The sequence below is a fragment of the Pteropus medius genome, unplaced genomic scaffold (assembly GCF_902729225.1).
Source record: "Pteropus medius unplaced genomic scaffold, Ma_sr-lr_union100, whole genome shotgun sequence".
Taxonomy (NCBI): Eukaryota; Metazoa; Chordata; class Mammalia; order Chiroptera; family Pteropodidae; genus Pteropus; species Pteropus medius.
Genome location: NW_024350927.1, coordinates 5,681,613 through 5,700,997, shown reverse-complemented (window position 1 = coordinate 5,700,997; position 19,385 = coordinate 5,681,613). Strand labels below are relative to the sequence as shown.

At 47.9% G+C, this 19,385-nt stretch overlaps 1 protein-coding gene and 1 pseudogene across 1 annotated transcript; both read left to right on the top strand.

Moving 5' to 3' along the window:
- The first annotated feature begins 1,807 nt into the window (after positions 1–1,807).
- Positions 1,808–16,403, top strand: LOC120585832 (6-phosphogluconate dehydrogenase, decarboxylating). The gene is made up of 13 exons (XM_039842260.1): positions 1,808–1,904; positions 2,576–2,651; positions 3,358–3,537; positions 5,882–5,947; positions 6,638–6,756; positions 8,445–8,514; positions 10,614–10,748; positions 12,181–12,370; positions 14,466–14,596; positions 14,839–14,972; positions 15,380–15,479; positions 15,628–15,750; positions 15,848–16,403. Exons 1-13 carry the CDS (start codon positions 1,897–1,899, stop codon positions 15,965–15,967), a joined length of 1,452 nt encoding a protein of 483 aa, XP_039698194.1. The 5' UTR covers positions 1,808–1,896; the 3' UTR covers positions 15,968–16,403.
- Positions 16,404–17,636: 1,233 nt separating this feature from the next.
- Positions 17,637–17,755, top strand: LOC120585911 (uncharacterized; annotated as a pseudogene).
- The last annotated feature ends 1,630 nt before the right edge of the window (positions 17,756–19,385 follow it).

Sequence of the window (19,385 nt, the reverse complement as noted above, 5' to 3'; positions counted from 1 at the left end):
CAAAACCATCCTTCGAAACTACGGGCAAAATAAAGACATTCCCAGATTAAAAAATAAAACTAAGTAATAGTGCTAGCAGACCTGCTCTGTAAGAGATACTGCAAATCACACTGGTCGGCCCCGTGGAACCAAGCTCAGACTGAGGCCCATTGTTCCCAGCCATTGTATCAAGCTGCTCGGGTGGCAGGGGAGATGATACTTTTAATAAGATGTGCTGGTGCACCCTATTTAGGGCACCCTGAAGGGGTGTAGAACAGAGGTAATAACCATGGGGAAGACGATAAAACACCTGAGATGTGTATTTGGATCAGGAAGATAGATATGCCAAATGCATGGCTATGTCATGGTTAAATGGAAGATTTTCTATAGCAAACCATTCGAGTAATGGATCATTTTTTCACCAGCTTAGCTGGAACTGTGGGAACCAGTCAGCTTTGCAGAAAGTTGCAGGGGTGCTCTGTCTCTCTCCCAGGTTTCACAAGGAAGCCTCAGAGCAATAGTTTGATTCGGTCCTATTTCCCACCACCGTTTACATCTCTTCTGAGTCCTTCCCATAAAAAAGGTAGAAACTCGTATATGGATACTAAGTGTCAGACGCAGGTTTCCATTTGTTTCAGCCCTAGAGCTACCTTGTGAGATTTTCATCATTCCTGTTTAACACATGAGGAAACTCAGATTCAATAACTTGCCCCAAATTGCACAGGTAGAAAAAAATGGAACCAGAGTGAGATAAGGTCAGTGGGACAGCAAAACCCGTTCATTCCCTAACCTCTCCATCAGGCAGCTCCCAAGAAAGACATTCTAGATCATTTGAGAAGCCATCTGATCTGACTTCGATAACTGCTGTCCTACCACTGAGGCTGGCTCTCTGAATCCCAGGTTTTATTGAGAGGGATCTTGGCGAGCATTTAACCCGTCCCCCGAGGGGCAGTTCTAGTGACTATATGACTCAGCAAGTCTCAGCTCAGCCCAGTTTCCTCAGGTCTAAAATACCTGGGCTAGCTCAGAGGTTCTCAAACCGGTTGGTCCCAGGACCCTTTACACTTAAAATTATTGTGGACCCAAAGAGCTTTTGTTTATGTGAGCTATATGCATCGATGTTTACAATTTAAAAAATTAAACCAGAAACTTTTATAAGTAACAGTTGCCTCAGCTGTACAGGAAGAGGTTCAATGACTCGACCTCCAAGCCTGGCCCATCACACCCCAAGTACATTCAGCGCCTGCTCTCTCTGCGCCTGTTTCTTCACCTGCAAAAAGGGGCTATGTTCCCGTACAGGGTCGCGTGAGGGCCACACGGGGTCGTGTGAAGACCAACGTTTCCTGGCACCCATGGCACTTGCCCGAATACCGAAAGAGTAAACCTCGGTCGTTGCCCAGAGCTGAGCGACACGATCCATGAGCCCCATAGCGCAAAGCACGGGGAGGAAGGAGCGAGGGACCCTCGGACGATAGGCGTTCATGTGCCTGGTACCCTGAAAGCGCGACCCAACCTGCCCCATCGTCCGTCCCCGAGCGGAGCCGCGGAGCACAGCCCCGGCCCTGAGTGTCCCGTGCCGCGGGCGGGCGGGACCGAGCCGGCCCTGGACCCGCCTCCCCGCGCCGGTCCGCGCGCCGCGGCCAGCGCAGGGGCGGTGCCATCGATGTGCTCGGCGCTCTCCTGAGTCGGCCCCCCCCGGGGGGGGCGGGCCCGTCTGCCTCGGGTGGTGTAACAGGCGCCAGGGAGGACCAATGGCGTGTCTGCACGGCTCCACCCCGTCCTTCCGATTGGTCAGCGCCGGCAGGCGGGGCCGCGGCCTCGGGAGACCCCCACCGCGGGCCTCAGTCTCGGTCGCCCGAGCCGCGAGTCCAGTTCCCTCCTCCTCTCTTCGCTCCTGCCGGGTCTGCCGTCGCCGCCATGGCCCAGTGAGTGACGGCCCACGGGCGGCCGGGGACTTTCCGAAGAGCGGCGCCGCCCCCGACGTCGCCTCGGCCCCGGGGGCGCCCGAGCCCGGCCTCGTGGAGCCCAGAATCCCAGGCCTGCGGGGTCTCAGCCCCCTTGGGCCCGGGCCCCGGATCCCGAGCCATCCGCGCAGCCTCGCGGCTCCCTGGGGCCGCGCCGTGTGCTCCTCGCGGCAGCGCGGGCGCCGGGCGGATCCCGGCGGCTGGAAAGGGTGGCGAGGGGGCTGGCATGGCCAGTGGGGAGCCGGGCCGGTCTGCAGGGCGGGGGGCTGGCCGGCGGCGGCTCTGCCAGCAGGGGCCTCTCCCCGCTGCAGGGGAGGGGGACTCCTGGAACAAATCATTGCCAGATAGATTAGCGCTTACGTGCCGTGATTCCATGCCCTGAATACCCTCGTACGTGCATGGTTAGTTGATCTCAAGAGAACTTGAGGTCCCTTGAAGTGACAGAGTAGTGGGGTGGTCTGTGCAAGTTTCATGGAAGGCCGCATACCTGGGTTCTAAAGTGTGAGAGTAGGCGAACAGAGGAAAAGTTAAAACAAGTTATTAATCATAGCAAAAGCTCGGAAACTCTGGGTCCTGACTTGGATTAAGTGGAACTGACACATTTTTCTTTGTTCTTTTTTCTGGTCTTTCAGAGCTGATATTGCACTGATTGGACTGGCTGTCATGGGTCAGAACTTGATTTTGAACATGAATGACCACGGCTTTGTGGTAAGTCACAAGGGACACACTCTTTTACGGGATCTTGGTGTACATTAGCCTGAGTACTGGTGATTGACCTGTGATTTCAAAGATCTCATATAACAAAAAACATACTTTTCTTTATATATGCTCTGTTGCTGCTTATGACGTTTTTTGCCGAGGAAGGAGAAGCACCACTTCACGTGTGGGTTGGGACAGCCAATTTCATAATTCTGTGAGGAAGAGTGCTGTTAAACACCCTTGTCAGTTCTGTAAGGTTTGCAGCCTGAATAAGCCCATCAGTATTTGAGGAGGAGAAATCCTGCTGGGTGTGTGGAGCTCTAACTTTATCTCGTAATGAGAGCTGAGGATAGTGAAAAGTTTGCATATAAATATGCAAATAATATTGCATATAAATATGTGGACACAAGGGTTATCAGTGGCAAAAGCTACGAGTCTGGAACCAGCTGGTTCCTAGATTTGAGTTCTAACCTGCTGGTGACAGACTCCCGCCTGGTGTGCCAGGGTAGTTGACCTTTGCTTAGCTGTAGTTCCCTGCCATTTCATCTACTAAACTTAACTTTAGAGTGGTTGATCAGAACGTGGGTAGAGAAGGGCAAAGGCAGAGGCAACCTCCCCAAAACCTTGGGCCGAAGAGAAATTTCATTGTCACGTAGTCCACAGTCTGAAGGTCTTGAATGTCGTGGATCCCCTAATCGGCTTTCTGTCCTTTTAGGTCTGTGCTTTTAATAGGACGGTCTCCAAAGTTGATGACTTCTTGGCCAATGAGGCGAAGGGAACCAAGGTGGTTGGTGCTCACTCCTTGGAGGAGATGGTCTCGAAGCTGAAGAAGCCTCGGCGGGTCATACTGCTTGTGAAGGCTGGTCAGGCTGTTGACGATTTCGTTGAAAAGTTGGTGAGGTCATCTCTGCTCCCAGCTGCTGCTCATGTGACAAAACTTTCCACATTTTTTCCTTTAGCTGTTTCACTTCTTTTTACTTAAGAAATTTTTTTCTCCCTTCAGCTTCTGAGTATGAACTGCCCAGTTCTGATAAAGTAATTGCTTAATTGGTACTAATTAAGTAACGGCATATCCTCCGGTGGTAATAATTCCTTATCTATAAGATTCTGAGGACACTGAGAGACATTTCAAGAAGAATTCATTAGAAACAACACAGTCATGCGCCAGTCAGCTATGGGCACGTTCTGAGAAGTGCATCATTGGAAGATGGTGTGGCCTCTGGCACGCCTGGGCCGTACAGGGTAGCCTGCTGCTCCTGCTGCAGCCTGTACAGCATGTTAGTGCACAAAACAACACGAGATCAAGTCGTCGAGAGACAGTGATGCCGTCAAGAGATGCAAGATGTGTGAGGCTCCTGGCATGACACGGCACACTGTTTTACAATAAATTTTTTTTTAATCAGATCAGTACACGCTAACGATAAATAGTATGGTACAGTAAATACGCAAACCAGTAACAGTCATTTATCATTATTAAGTGTGATGTACTGTACATAATTGTACGTGCTACGCTTTTATACGACTGGCAGTGCAGACTTGTTTACACCAGCATCGCCGCAAACACTTCACGAATTGCACTGTGATGTCACGCTGGCTGCCACCTCATTAGGCGCTAGGAATTTTTCAGCTCCGTTGTATTCTTATGGGAGCCCCGTAGAACAAGTGGTCCAGCCTCGTCCGAAACATCGTAATGCAGCGCATGACTAGGAATCTTAGTGGGTTCTGTCTTTGATCTTCAAAACAGCTTAATTTTGATTGCGTATTATGATCATTTAGTGCTATTCACTAATAACCTTAGTGTCCAAATTTAGAAATAGATTTCATTTTTCTCCGTGTTCCTGTAAGGCAACAATTCCCAAATCATTGTATAATTTAATATAAATAACGAGAGATCTTCTCAGGGAGCCCTAGCAGCTACACACTGGGTCCTTATTTTGTACCAGTTTTTAGCTTTAGCAAAGATATGTTTTTTGGAAGAAAACCAGTATGGACCGCGATGGCCCTGCCGGGTGCCCTGGTGCTGAGTCTCCTAGAGCGTCTCTGGGAGGCAGGCCTCAGTTGCCATTCTGGACCCCGATCGTCGGCCCATGTGGGGCGGGCGTCATGTAGGGGCTGCTCGTGGTTCTTTAACAGTCAAGTGTAGTCTGATGCCTCGCCAAGGCTTTCCTCCCCATCCCTCTACCCCAAGGCTAGGGGACAGTGGGCCCATCAACATTCTATCTCACACTTACCTGTTGGCCATCCTTTCCCCAACTTGTTCCCACCGAAGGACGCATGGCCACTCGCCCACTGGGATGGCTTGGCAGAGGAGCCACCGGTGGGGATAACAGCAGCTCTTACCTGTTCCGATAGTTTCCGGGAGGTGTTTACGGCCCCTTCCCTCAGCCTGTCTAGGAAGAGGACTGTGTTCGCTGCAGGGGGATTTCCTCACCTCATGGCCAGTGCCCTGCAGCCTCAGGGTGCTCGTCCCTCCAAAAAAATCATGCGCATGGGTGAAGGGGAGCCAGTGGAAATCATTTCTTTAGATACTTAACGAGTACAGTCACAGCTCTGAAAACCAAGGCGCTGGCCATTTGGAAGGAATGTTTTCTTGTGAGAAATGTAGTGACAATAAACAAAGGCAGGGGACGAACATTTCGAGCAGTGTTAACACGGGTTGTTTCTGCAGGAAATTTGTAATCAGTATGCTACCATTTTTAAGAAAAAAATGACCTAGAAAGGAAAAACATGATAAGAAGACATAGTAAGCTTTTTGTGTAGCCAACTGTCAGGCCGCCTATGATTAACTAGAGACAAGATGGACTGGAAAAAAGTAGATTATTCTTCAGCGTAGGAAAACATTAAGTGCTGTGAACTGAAACCTTGTGGGGGGCACGGAGCAAGAAATGATAAAGCAGTCCGACTGGCACACCACAGGAAGATGTTCAAGGCCTGTTTGGGAATATAAACCAGGCAGGTGGTACGCGTGGGAAATGCAGAATTTTCCAAGTACGTTTTGTTTGTGGTAAAATCTTAGTTAAGAGGAATCTCAGTTGTGGAGAGTTCTGACTGGGTTTGCTAGGCTGATCTTGTAAATAGGGTCTAGCTCTAGTCACAGAGGATTATTGAAAATTCAGTAATACATACTTTTAGACTAGGCTTTTCTGGGATGAATTCTTGTTTGTTTTAATTGGCCGAGGTATGTTTTACTTTGGTCTTTCACGTGTCTGGGCCACCTTAATGCTGGTATCTGGTTATAGGTTCCATTGTTGGACACCGGCGACATCATCATTGATGGAGGAAATTCTGAATACAGGGATACCACAGTAAGTATTCTTCAGTCCAAATTCTTCTGTGTTCTGAGGACATTCTAGAAAAAGGTGTCAGCCTTGCACACATGACAGAAGAGTGGCCTGTCCCTCCGCGGTGCTGACTTGGGGGCTGGAACTGGTGCAGCAGCTCCCACAGTTTCTGCGGAGACATATTTGACGGGCGAGGGGCTCATCAGTCACACGTAACTCAAAAGGACGACCGCCACTTAAACAGCACAGGCTGAGCGTGTAGGCGTGACTCCTCCTCCTCCCCCCCAGCCCATGGTGCCTCCGCGTCTGGCGAGGCCGAGGGCAGCTGAACTGGTGGCCCTGTGTGCTGGGAAAAGTCCCTGCAGGGCCCGAAGCGCCGCGCAGTGGCCGTCGTGCTCGTATTAAACCAACTCTTCGTTGCATGATCGTGCAAGGTCCTTTCCAGTGAAATGAGAATGTTCGTTTGGCTTTATGACTTCCCTTGGGGACAGGGACAGGATTGCTATCTTAAACTTCCGTGGGTTTTTTTTTAACTCCCGGACATCGGAAATCCGACCTGAGGAGTTTGGATTTCTTTAACGATCAGATTATGCTCGGATTCTTGCATCGTTTCCTGTCAAATGCGGGCTCTGCATACCTGTCCCTGTTACTCTCATTCATTGGGAGAAACTTACTTTATAAAAGCATCATGAAATTATTTTTCCTCTCACACAGAGACGATGTCGAGACCTCAAGGCCAAGGGAATCCTGTTTGTGGGGAGCGGAGTTAGTGGTGGAGAGGACGGGGCCCGGTATGGCCCATCCCTTATGCCAGGAGGGAACAAGGAAGCCTGGTGAGTACCAGAACCTGGCCCCATTTCCGCATGAGGGAGCCTGCACCTGGAGGATGAGTGAGCCGTGAGCAGTGCTGCCCCCTCGATGTCCGGGACGACTGAGTGTTGGAGATACGAGATGCTGGAAATATTTTGCCTATGCGTTTTGTTGCTTTGATATAATATATGTGCATATTCCTCTTTCGCCTTTTTTTTCCTATTATTCCCACTAAGATGGATAATAGAAGTTCTAAATAGGCTTAAAGGGTTTGGGGACTTTGAGGAAGCAGTTCAGACGATGTCCTGTGTGCTGTCTGGATGGAGGAGTGAGGTCTGCCCCTTTAACTGATGTCTAGTCTTAAAATAACTTGATTTAATAATAGTGAGTAATGGAAAAATCTGATGGGGCCTCTTTTGTCCCTAGGAATGGCGGGGAGGGATTTTTATTTGACTTGGGAAAAAACAAATTTTACACCGTTCACGGTGCTATGCATAAGGGGAAGCGTTGGCCATAGAAGGGGAAGTTGTAAAGGAAGATGATAAAAAGACTCTGGATGGGGGCGGTGAGCAGGATGGAGAATCAAAATGGAAAGATTCAAGTAATTCATCATAGGTAACCGAGGAGAAACGGCGTTGCAGAGACTGCAGTAAAAGAGAAAGCCAGACGGGGAGATGGAGCAGAAGTTTAAGAAACAGGAAAGGACCCATTTGAGGGAGACGTGGAAAGGAAACATTCTTTTCTAAATTAGTTATAATTTGACTTCTAAACATGCTAGAATTTTAGAAGGCATTAAGGTAAGGAGTGATCAAACCTAATTCCCAAAGGTGAAAGGTTTACTGGGGAAGACTATTCTTTAAATTACCTCTCTGATGAGTCAGTCTAGGGTTCTCTTCAGTACGTTAAATCTAGAGGTAGAGCCCTTGCTTCTCAGAAACTTAAAGGTCTTTATCTCAGAGTACTTGCCCGCGGGCTCTTAGAAATGCAGACAGAACACAGACTGCACATGAGAATGTTTGATGTGCACGGTGCTCCAGCTGCTTATTCATTCGCTTTTCTCGTGTGGTCTGGTGGAAGAGGAAATGGCATTTTACCCGAAACACTCAATAAAAGTTCAGGGAAATTCTAAAGCTGACAATATAGGTGTCTTAGCCCCCTGATCCTGAGCGTTGGTTAACTTTACAGCCCTGTCAGGTTTTGTATCTGTACCAAATACTTGGCGAAGAGGCCTTCACTGGTCATAGTGAGGAGAACGGTAAGGAAAAAGCATCAGGAGTTAAATAACATCCTCCTCCTCGGAGGCTGTGGGAGCGACGAAGAGCAGCTGCTTTTTCTCTGAATGCTGATGATGTAGCTCTTGGAAACATGCACGGTTCTCTCTGGAATGGAGCTGTACTTGATAACATCCGTCCTAATAGTCGAGTCCCTGCAGGAACTTTCGCGTTGCTCTCTGTGGGGACTACAGCCTTCTTTGACAGCGCAGTAGACGTTTCTTCCGGAGCTTCGGCGAAGCTTCCGCCCCGCCCCTCTTTGTCTCTCTGCTCAGATCCGGTAGTCTGCAGCTTCTGACCCGTTCACCTGGAGGACTAGACACTTCATCACTTTTTTGTGGGCATTGCCACCCCCATTAGAAAGAAAAAAAATTAGCATGGGTGGGGGTCCATGGGTGTTTGAGGTCTCAGCGGCTAAACTCTGCGATTCCTTTCCACAGGCCCCACATCAAGACAATCTTCCAGGGCATCGCTGCGAAAGTGGGGACCGGAGAACCCTGCTGTGACTGGGCAAGTGCTGGGCCCCTCTGCAGAGCCAGCTGGCAACATGGCCGTGGACCTGAGCAAGTGCACAGGACCGGTTGGCTTTGTGACATTAGCATCTCAATCCTTAAGTCGCTAGCACAGCTGAGGCGTAAAATGCGTGCTTATGGTACACATCCTTGTACCCTAATTGACTGTGCATAGCCTTGAGGTTGGTCCTAAAGGTAGTCTTCCTCAAATCATAAAAGATGGAGTCCTTAAAAAGGAACAGGAAGGATGAGGTGGAATAAGATTATTTTAAGCCATGTTTTTTCATGGCTAAGGAAAGAATTTTTTTTTTTGCCTGCCTTGGTAGGGACTCTGCTGGAACAGGGTAAGCTGTGGCCTTTGCCCTTAACATAAACATGGCTAGGCTCATTCACACACCCCTCCCCTTCCTGTATTTTGTGTTGCCATGAAAATAACTTTATCCCTATCACAGCCTCAGTCCATACTGTGGATGAAAAAACAGTAGGCTTCGGAGACCTCACTTGTAATTCTGGCTTTCCGTTAATGCACTGGGTGACGTCAGGCAAGTCGCTTTCCCTAGGTGGACTTCAGCTTTCTTACCTATAAAATACAGGACTTGGACCGAATGATCTCCGAGATCTCTTTAGCTGCTAATCCCCTTCCATTTTATATAAGCATTTGTATGTGCTATTTTTATTATACTTTATATGAGATAAAAAGTAGAGAAGAAACAAGAGTGAGGCACATGAGGGGTGAGGGAGTCGTCCCTCCTGGGTCTCACAGTGCTGGGTGACGTCAGCAATAGCAGCCGAACTGGTCGTTGACTTTAATCAGACTCCACTTGGGGTCAAGAGGGGCCAGTGCTGTGATTTCGAGCGTTGAGTCATTTTCTCGTCCGTATGAAAGATCGGGAGGGGAACTTTCATTCCTTGACAATAGAGTACCTTCAGTAAAAGCACGATGGTGGTAACTTATTAGATACGCTTAGGACAAAATTATGAGCCCAAAATCAGTACGTGCCTTACGTGTCTCGATCGGGTCAGGTTCACTTTCCGTAACCTTGAGGCTTCGTCTCAGGTTATCGGAAAAGCTGATATTCATAAGCAGAGCAGGCTCTCCTTAGTTCATTTTTGAAGTTGCAGGAAGGAAGGGGAGGAGTAAGATGTCGTTAGCTATGTTACTTCATGGCCAAAGAAAGTGTCAAAATCAGAGGGGGTAGGTCAGCAGTGGAAACGGACAGAGGAAGTCTCTGGTGTCAGTGTCTACACTATCAGTTTGAACAGTAGCTGCCAAGAGAGACTGCTCAGGCCAGCCACACATCTGGTCTCCGCTGGGCTGGTAGATCCTGTCATGAGATGGGTGCACATGACAGGTGTCATTAAATTTTTGACCCCTGTCACCCCCTTTGTTCTGATTCCTTGCCCACTAACGATAATTGGGCTTCCTAAGTAGCTTGTCTATAGGGACAGAATTTGTTGATCAGACTGATACTTGTAGCCACTCAGATCCGTAGTTAAATTTCTCATCATAAACTTATAAACTGTATTCCGATTTTATACATCTTGCCAGCTTTATTAGAAAGCAGTATCTTGTCCACCATGAGACTCTGACAAGAACGCATTTCTGGGCTTTCAAGGTTGAGGGCCAGACCTGGGACCTGAGGTCATTTCATCTCTCAGCCATTAAAAACAACTACAGTACATTTGTGCTTTTAAAGTTCAAGATATTTAATCACACAACATTGTAATCTCTAGTTGCCAGAAAAATGGTAATTTCAGGAAAAATAATTCTTTTACTTGTGAGTAGGGAATAGTTCTTTTTAATAACAGTGCTAAAGTATGGAAAATATAGGCTAAGGAACCATAGCTACTTAGAGTAAATTTGGGGATTTTGAAACATCTTTAGAGGAATGAATTTGTAGTTTTAAATAACCTTGGACTGAATCGAAGCTTGTTTTGAATTGTTATATAGTGATTCTTATTTTGAAACTACTTATATTTGCTTTACACTTGTTATTTTCTGTATGAAGAGGGACCTTTGCCAAAGAATTTGATATGGGTTTTTCTGGTGTGTTATCTGCTTCTCTGACGGCCTCTTGGGGCTTGTCGCTCCAACAGGTGGGAGACGAGGGAGCAGGACACTTTGTGAAGATGGTGCACAATGGGATAGAGTATGGCGACATGCAGCTCATCTGTGAGGCTTATCACCTGATGAAAGACGTTCTGGGCATGGAGCATAATGAGATGGCGAAGGTGAGCTCTGGGCGTCACTGCAGAGATCACGCCCAGATGAGAAGGAGTTCGCTCGTGCCAGGACCTCCTTCCTCATTCTTTTTCCTTTGGTCATCCTGGTGGCCTCGTTGGACTCAGCCTAATTTAAGGGAAGCTGTCAGTAAAAGGACTATAAAATATGATAGCTGGTCACTAAGCCAGAAGCTCCCAAAGCCTGATCACCATTTGTGATCTTCACTGTGTGTCAGGCCCTGTGTCCCTTTGCGCACGTCGTCCCATTCGATCCTCCCATTGTCCATGTGGGAGGTGCAGTAGAGGCTTTCTTTTCTGATCAGACTGACACTGGCTTTTGACAGTTAGCATTTTCCCCAACATTTTATTATGAAAATGTTCAAACGTGCAGCAGCAGTGAAAGAATTGGACAGTGAACACGCGTATGCACACTACTTAGATACGCCGTGAACATTTGACTGTACCTGCTTTCGAATATCTGTCCATCCTTCCTTCAGTTTTCTCTTTTTATGTACATTTCAAAGTAAACTGCAGACATCAGTATGCTTTTCTGTAAATGCTTCGGTATTATTAGTAAGGTAAACATTTATTTTAACCGAAAACATAGGAATATGCATTCATTCACCAGTCAAGTCCTCTTCCTTAAATATAGTCTCGTTAGCATGCTAGCTGTCTTTCTTTTCATCTGGAATTTCTGGTGTCAGTTATTTCAAGGGGAACATGATCTAAAGACACTTAGTTGCAAGGTACACTGCAGAGTCCTAGAGTTTTTACATTTTTTCCTCGTAATTTGTGCCATCCCCCCTTACTTTGTTTCACTGACTTGCCCTTATCGTTCTTTCCAAAACAATTTGACTCCGTTTTCACAGAAATAGTGCTTTTCTTTTTGTGTTTCTATTTAATTGGTTTCCATAATATTTAATATATTCACTCAGTCTATGTATACGAGTGCCTTACTGTTTGCCAGGCTCTGTTCTAAATGTTGAGGATACATAGCAAAAAAAAAAAGCGAAAGTCCCTGTCCTCATGGAGCCAGGAAGACGGCCAGCCACAGCTAGATACATAACGTAAAACTAGTTAGCGCTCACCGTGAAGAGAAGGACACCGGTGTGGGAGGTGCCTTTAGATCGGGTGACCAAGGCAGGGCGCTGGGGAGGCGGCGGGGCACGGACACCTAGGAGGAAAAGGAGCACTTGCCCTGAAGGAAGAACCGTGCTGGCGACCCGCAGTCAGCGGACCCGGCCAAAGAAGACTGCGCCGACCCCTGGTCCGCGTCGGCCTCAGCCGGTGGGAGCAGATGGGTCTGGCCGTGCCCGCTGGGGAGCAGCCTGTCGGCCCGCAGCGCTGAGCGCACTAGCCGGGCAGTGTCTGCAAACGGGAGGAACAAAGGGGTTCAGGGAGCTGCCCTGCCTAACTGGGTTTCTCTCCCGTCTGCACGAAGGCATTTGAGGAATGGAATAGGACGGAGCTGGACTCGTTCCTGATCGAAATCACAGCCAACATTCTCAAGTTCCAAGACAGCGACGGCACACACTTGCTGCCGAAAATCAGGGACAGCGCGGGGCAGAAGGGCACCGGGAAGTGGACTGCCATCTCGGCCCTGGAGTACGGCATGCCCGTCACCCTCATCGGTAACGTTCAGCCTTCCACCGAGCCCTTTGGTCTCACTCTTGACCTTGCCGGCCTTGGCGGAGACTGGAGCTAAGAACCAGGGCTTTCATTAGAATCTGTTCAACCCTCGTCCGCTTTTAGGGTGCTTTCTACTCTTTCTACGTATGAAAAACTTAGTTGGAGAGAGGCTGAATCTGCTTTTGAATCTTTTCTTTATAATCCGCAGTCATAGGAGCTTTGAGATAAATTCAAAGTTACTGTCCTGTTCAGCAATTTCATTTTTAAGTGATTTAATTATAGTCAGTGACCTAAATCTCTTTAATGGGCAAGGTAACTAATAGAAATTTTCATATGGAAGTTTATAGAGTAACATAAGCGTATGTACTCAGCACTTAATTTTGAATAGTTTGCTGAGGTCCCCCCCAAATATTTAAAAAGTAAATACACAAAAAGTAAGATATGTACATTTCAAATGCCTAAATATTCTAAGTTTCTTCACCACTACTGTCCTGAAGTGGGTGTATAATCCTCATTCATGTTTTCTACCTTATATTAATAAACTAAGTATTAAACTCAAACATGCATATAGAGAAGGAAGTAATAAAAAGGAGAAATAACCACAGAAAACAAGTAATAAGGACTAACAAAATGACAAGTTGGTTCTTTAAGAATAAAATAGATAACTCTGATAAGATCGAAAAAAAGGTGCCTCTTATGTTTAATGAAAGGCTAATCTTGGTCTTAGCAGAATGGTCCCCCGTAATAAAACAGCAGCTTTCTCGTTTGTTCTTCCAGATGCGAGTTGCCTCTCCAGCCCTAGGCTCCTCCTTCGATCTCCTCATTAATTATGACTCTTACCATGAGCCATGTGGTTGTAAGGCCCAGTCAGGGGGGAGGGAGGCTGCTTGGTCCCACACTGCATACAAGGAAGTTGGCTGCTTTTTCTGAGTGACACCAGAGGCAGGGGACCAAGGAGACAATGGTTGGGGGAAGTTTATTCGTTAGTGACTCAAATAGGAGAGTATTACAGTCTCAAAAAGAACCCTGCTCTCATTTCGGGAGCTGCACCTTTCTACCAGTTGAAGGCAGGCTGGACCTGGTTCCTGGGTGGGCACATTTTTGTCTGCTGAGCTAATGGGGAAGTCGGCGTCCCAGCTAAGCCTGGGGTAACGCCGAGGGTTTCGCCATGCTTGCCTCCTTGCAACCAGTTCTTACGAAGCTTCCGCCCACAAATGCTAAGTCATGGTGTGCACTGCAGGAGCCACCAGAGCGCCTGGCAAGGGCACAAAGACACTGACTTTATTCTAGTTACATAAGTCATCTAGCAGGTAGTCTCTTATAAGGGATAATGTATGAAGATACTAAGTGTCTTAATAGTAAAATGCTATTTTGAAAGGTTTGTATTCAAATGAAGTCGAATCATGAAACTAACAGTGACCGTGGATGCACTGAGAACTAAACTAGGGGTGCACCTCGTTATTACACCCCGCTTCATTGCGCTTCACAGGTGTTGTGTTTTTTACAAATTGAAGGCAAGGCCCTCCCCCAGCCAAAAGATTCCGACTCACTTTATTGTCATACTTGCTTCATTTCGGCCGAGCCTGCAATATCTGAGCTATGCCGACCTGCATAGGAGTTAGAAAATTTAGTGTTTTAAGGGTGAATCTGTAAGTGTTACTTCTCTATGTACTAGTTATTTCAAATTGATGGGTAGTTAGCGCGTCAAAGGAAAATAAATTGAGTCTTTGGTGAGGATTTAAAAATTAAAGTCCTCTCAGTTGAAATTGAAATTTTACTCATAGATCAACACCGAGTAATTCTGAGTAATAGTCATTTCACCGCTTCATTTTTCCCTCAAAACTCCCCTTTGAGTAAGTTTATGTTTGTGGTTGAAGCCCTGTATTTCTATTGGAAGACCGACTCTCGGAGTTTTAATTTTCAAATTAACTGTTTAGAATTTTTTCTAAAAGTTCTTTCTGATCCTGGTTAAATCTTGTGGACTATGGTCGAGTCTCTCAGCTCTTTATAAGTTGAAAGTCTTGCTCCTCTTCTGTTTTTCTGGGTACTCTTCTGGGTTTCTGTGTGAACTCTGGTAATACAGTATCTTCCCCGCAGGAGAAGCGGTCTTTGCTCGATGTTTATCATCTCTGAAGGACGAGAGGATTCAAGCTAGCAAAAAGCTGAAGGGTCCTCAGAAGATCCAGTTTAAAGGTGATAAGAAATCATTTCTGGAGGACATTCGAAAGGTGGGGCCCTGTCCCTGGCAGTAGCCATTGTTTGTCCCCTGAAAGGCAGTGGGGGGCAGGAGCCGTGCGGGAGAGCACACCAAGGCCACAGGGTTGGGGTGGAGCCCAGCCTGGCTCCCGGGTCTGATCTGCAGCCTTTGCCCCGCCCAGGTCCTTGCTGAGACCTGTGGTGAGTGCTGGGTAAGGCTCGTGGGCTTCAGGTGGTTACTTTGCTAATTGCAACTCTTCGTGTCATCCTTCAGGCCCTCTATGCTTCCAAGATCATCTCTTACGCTCAAGGCTTCATGCTGCTAAGACAGGCAGCCACTGAATTTGGCTGGACGCTCAACTATGGTGGCATCGCCTTGATGTGGAGGGGAGGCTGCATCATCAGGAGGTGAGTGATGGGAGGACGCGCCGCACTGCTGTGCCGGCGGCGGGGGTCTTAGGGCACTGCGGGAACCGGGTCCCTATAACCGGTGCAGTCAGCCCTCTCACTGGTACTCTGGGTGCCAAGACAGGGTTCGGTGCTCGCATCTCCTTCCTGTACAGCTGTTGTCCTAAGGGGAGCGTCTCCGCTCCACCGTTTAGAGTAGTTCTGTGGGAACCACCGTGCCCTCGCCTTGCCTGCTGGGACTCCGGCTCTGTACTTTCACCGAGCATCCAGCTAGCTTTCAGGGGCGAGAAGTGTGACTTGGTACCTCCCCAGGGCATACGTTGGCTTCCCACTTCCTTCCCTGCTTCCTGCCAGGCCCTCAGCCTGCTGCGTGTAGGTTATTGACTTCTCCCTCTTGATTGTCGCAGTGTGTTCCTAGGAAAGATCAAAGATGCGTTTGATCGAAACCCGGAACTTCAGAACCTGCTCCTGGACGACTTCTTTAAATCAGCCGTCGAAAATTGCCAGGTGCGTAGCCGGGAGCCGCTGGTACGGGGACTGTCTCGGTGGGCTTTACTCCGGGGCATCCATTTTCCACTTAGCGGCTCTGGGGCGGGTGGAAATCTGTCATTTCGATGGGGCCAGTTACCTTTCCGGTGGGCTTTGCTCTCGGCAGGAGTCCTGGCGGCGGGCAGTCAGCACGGGCGTCCAGGCGGGCATCCCCATGCCCTGCTTCACCACCGCGCTTTCTTTCTACGACGGGTACCGACACGAGATGCTGCCAGCCAACCTGATCCAGGTGAGCTCTGGGAGGGCGCGGGAAGCGTTAGCCGGGCGGGCACCCGCGGGTGCGTGGCTCCACTGTTCCCTAACCAACCTCGTCTCTCGCTTTCTAGGCTCAGCGGGACTACTTTGGGGCTCACACCTATGAACTCTTAGCCAAACCGGGGAAGTTCATCCACACTAACTGGACAGGCCATGGCGGCAGCGTGTCATCCTCTTCATACAACGCCTAGATCAGAGCCGTCGTGTTACGCACCACGATTCCACAGACAAGGACATTCCGTTTGCCACACAGCACTGCTTACATGGCCCTTTGCCCTACTTTCTGCTCAGATCTTTTCAAATAAAGTGTCACAAGAGACTCCAAAAAAAGCCAGCCCGAGCTTACTTGTGAAGTAGTTCTCTGCCCTTGCCTCTTGGGACTGACCAGGAATTGGCCATGTGCGATAGCACACACCAGCTCCTTGAAGCAGCGACTTTCCACGTGTCCCCTGTGATGTCCCCGGTGGATTAGGGAGGCAGTAGGGAGGCAGTCTGTTTGCCCTGATGGAGGCAGCAGCTCTTATCACACAGAAGGGAGGGTATTTTTGGAATCTGATCACTGGAAACTTTGTATCATGTAGCTGAATTCTCTTTCTCCTCTAGTCAATAAAAGCTACCTTATATTTATGCTTTTCCTCCGACTCTTAAATACTCTCACCTCAGCCACACAGAGTCGTTATCCACTGGCAGAAAGCTTTGCAACCACTTTCATTACATTTGAATCAGTTTGTTTCCTTCTAGCCTTAATTTTTCCCTCTTTATTTTCTTTTTTAAAAGAGACTCAAGAATAATACAAGAACGAGGAGGCAGGGAGTGAGTGGACAGGGGACTTGAATGTATCGGTTATTTTTTTTCTGAAGTTGGGCAGTGGGTAGACGGATGCTCATTGTAACGTATGCTTTTTTGTATTTCAAATATTTCATAATAAACATTTTAGAGAATTACATTTTAAACGATAGGCTCAGCTTGGCCTGGTTGATTCTCTTGCCCTTGTGTTTTGTCCCTAAGCTGGGCCCGTGGATTTAGTGCGGGATTTTTAGCAACCTAGGGCCTTTTCACGTGTATGATAGGTAGCTACCGACCGGTCCTGTCATACGGCCTGGTGCCCAGGGAGTTGCTTTTCTCTAGCAGCTCAATCCAGGAAGGGTTCCCCTTGGTGCTTTGAATCCCTACTGCCTACACAGAGAGCAAACAGCTCCCCTGTTTTAACAGCTAAGGTCTCAGTCTGACCTCTGACCTCTCTCAAGAATGCAGAAGGTCTGGGAGCAGAGGTGGGGATAATCCTTTTCATTAAATGATCAACTTTCTTAAGCTCTTAGCCCACTCAGAGTCCTTAGACCTGCCTCGATCAATGCCCTCCTCCCGCCCCCACCTGCGAATTTAAGAGGCGCTGAGTCGTGGCTCCTGGTTCAGAATTCTTTCCAAGGGTGGTGAATCTCTAATGCAGTTCTTCTCATCTTTTGACCTCTTTCTCTGAGGCGGAGAGGTGCTTCTAGAATGGAGAGTGAGTTCCTTCAAAGAGAAACAATAGGAGCGGGAGGCTGTCCGAAGGAGGAGCCAGAACTTCAGCCTCAGCCTGTCATTCCAGAAGCTGCCATGAGGGGCAGACTTCTTCCCTCTACTAGCTGTATGACTGGGCGAGTTATTTACTATCTCCGGTCTCAGTCTTCTCATTAGAAAAATGGGAATGATAAGGAGACCTGCCTCCTTAAGGCTATTTCGAAGATACACCAGTTAACAATAGACCAAGATCAACGCCTGGCACATGATAAGCACCTCTGTAAATGACTATTATTACCACTTCAGGGTGTGTCTGTCCCTGAAGCAGTGCTATTTCCCACAGTCAAAAAACAGATGTGAGTCTACAGCCATGCCACCCTGAACAAGCCCGATCCCGCCTGATCTCAGATGCTAAGCAGGGTCACGCCTGGTTAGTACTTGGATGGGAGACCACCTAGGAAGACCAGGTACTGTAGGCGTAAAAAAACAAAAAAAAATACCGGATTGTAAACTGGCAAAGTCCTTGCAATCTGTAAGGTCAGCCAAGGGTTGCCTCGCCTAAAAAAAAAATAAAAAGATGTTCCATTTGCAGCACCCAGCCTGATTTCACTTTCCAAAGCAGCCCTCGGGAGGTTTGGGTGGGGCTCCCGTGCTGCACAGTAGGTGTAGTTCAGACAAACAGGCCAGCGGAGCTGGTCACTGTGTATACCCCCAACGACCCCTCACTCCCTGGGGACCTAGTAAAAGGCAGATTCTAATTCAGTGGGTCTTGAGGGGGTGGCCCACATCTTGCATTTCTAACAGGCTCCCAGGTGATGTCTGGCTGCTGGCCATTCTACAGGAGTGACGTGCTACAGTACCATGGAACGTTATTTTAGAATTAAGACATCAGAGTTAAATCCTAACTCTACTGTTTCCTGGCACTGCCACTTTGGGCAAGTATTTAAGTCCTCTGACTTTCCGTTTCTTTATCCGTAAAATGGGGCTAATTCCTTAGGTTATTGTGACAATAAATGAGGTTACATATATTGCACAGTATCTAGCATACAGTAAGGACGTCATAAATGGAAGTTATTTTTATTGGTAAAAGAATATAACGGTCATTTGCCTAGGTCCTTCATAGGGATACGTTTTTACTGTATATGCTTTCGTGCCTTTTGAATTTTACATCCCATGATTGACTTGAGAAATATGTCAGTTGAAAACTCCTCATTAGCTCTGATAAAGGCAGCCCAGCCAACAGTGAGGAATCTGTGCTGTGGAACACTCCGCCTGGGCCCAAATCTAAGCTCCACCGCCAATTTGCTGCATTCCTTCAAGAGTGATTTACCCCCTGTGTCTGTGTACCTGCTCATCTCTAAAAAAGGGATGATAATATCTATCTCACAGAACTGTTTGGAGGATTAAACTCATGCCTGCCACAGTGAATGCTATTTAGGGTTTACTGTTTATTACCTACCTCCCGCTGAAGGTGAGGGAAGTGAAGGATTCTGGAAGTGGATGGAGGTCGATGGCGAGGGGTCCCGCCCCCTGCCAAGTCAGTCCTGTCCAGCCTAAGGCCAGAGGGACAATCTGGTGGCGATTCCAGCAGATTGTAGGCTTCTTATGACTTCAGGCTCTTCTTTCTGCTTTATTTGGGACACAAAAGAGTTCGTTATAAAGACATCTGGATCAAACAAGAGAGCAGTCGGGATTTCTCAGCAAAGACTTTAGGCTGGGGATTTGCAGGTGGTACATGTACGTGCTTTGAGGCAGATATGGAGCACATCTTTTTTAGGCAGAGGAGAACTTCAGAATAGATATATGGTCCTGTACTGCCTAATGACATTTAAGTCGATGAGAGACCACATGCCACAGTGGTCATACAGCCTAGGTGTGCAGTAGGCTGTACTATCCAGGTTTGTGTAAGTGCGCTCTGTGATTTGTGCACAACAAAATTGCCTAAAAACATTTCTCAGAACGTACCCCCATCATTAAGAGGCACTTGCCTGTGTACCATGTTCTGTATATATGTTAGTAGACACATGTTCACTGTCTAGTAATCTTACATGCTGTTCCAGTTACTACTAAGTGGTACGTAACAAACCACCCCAAATGCAGTGGTGTAAT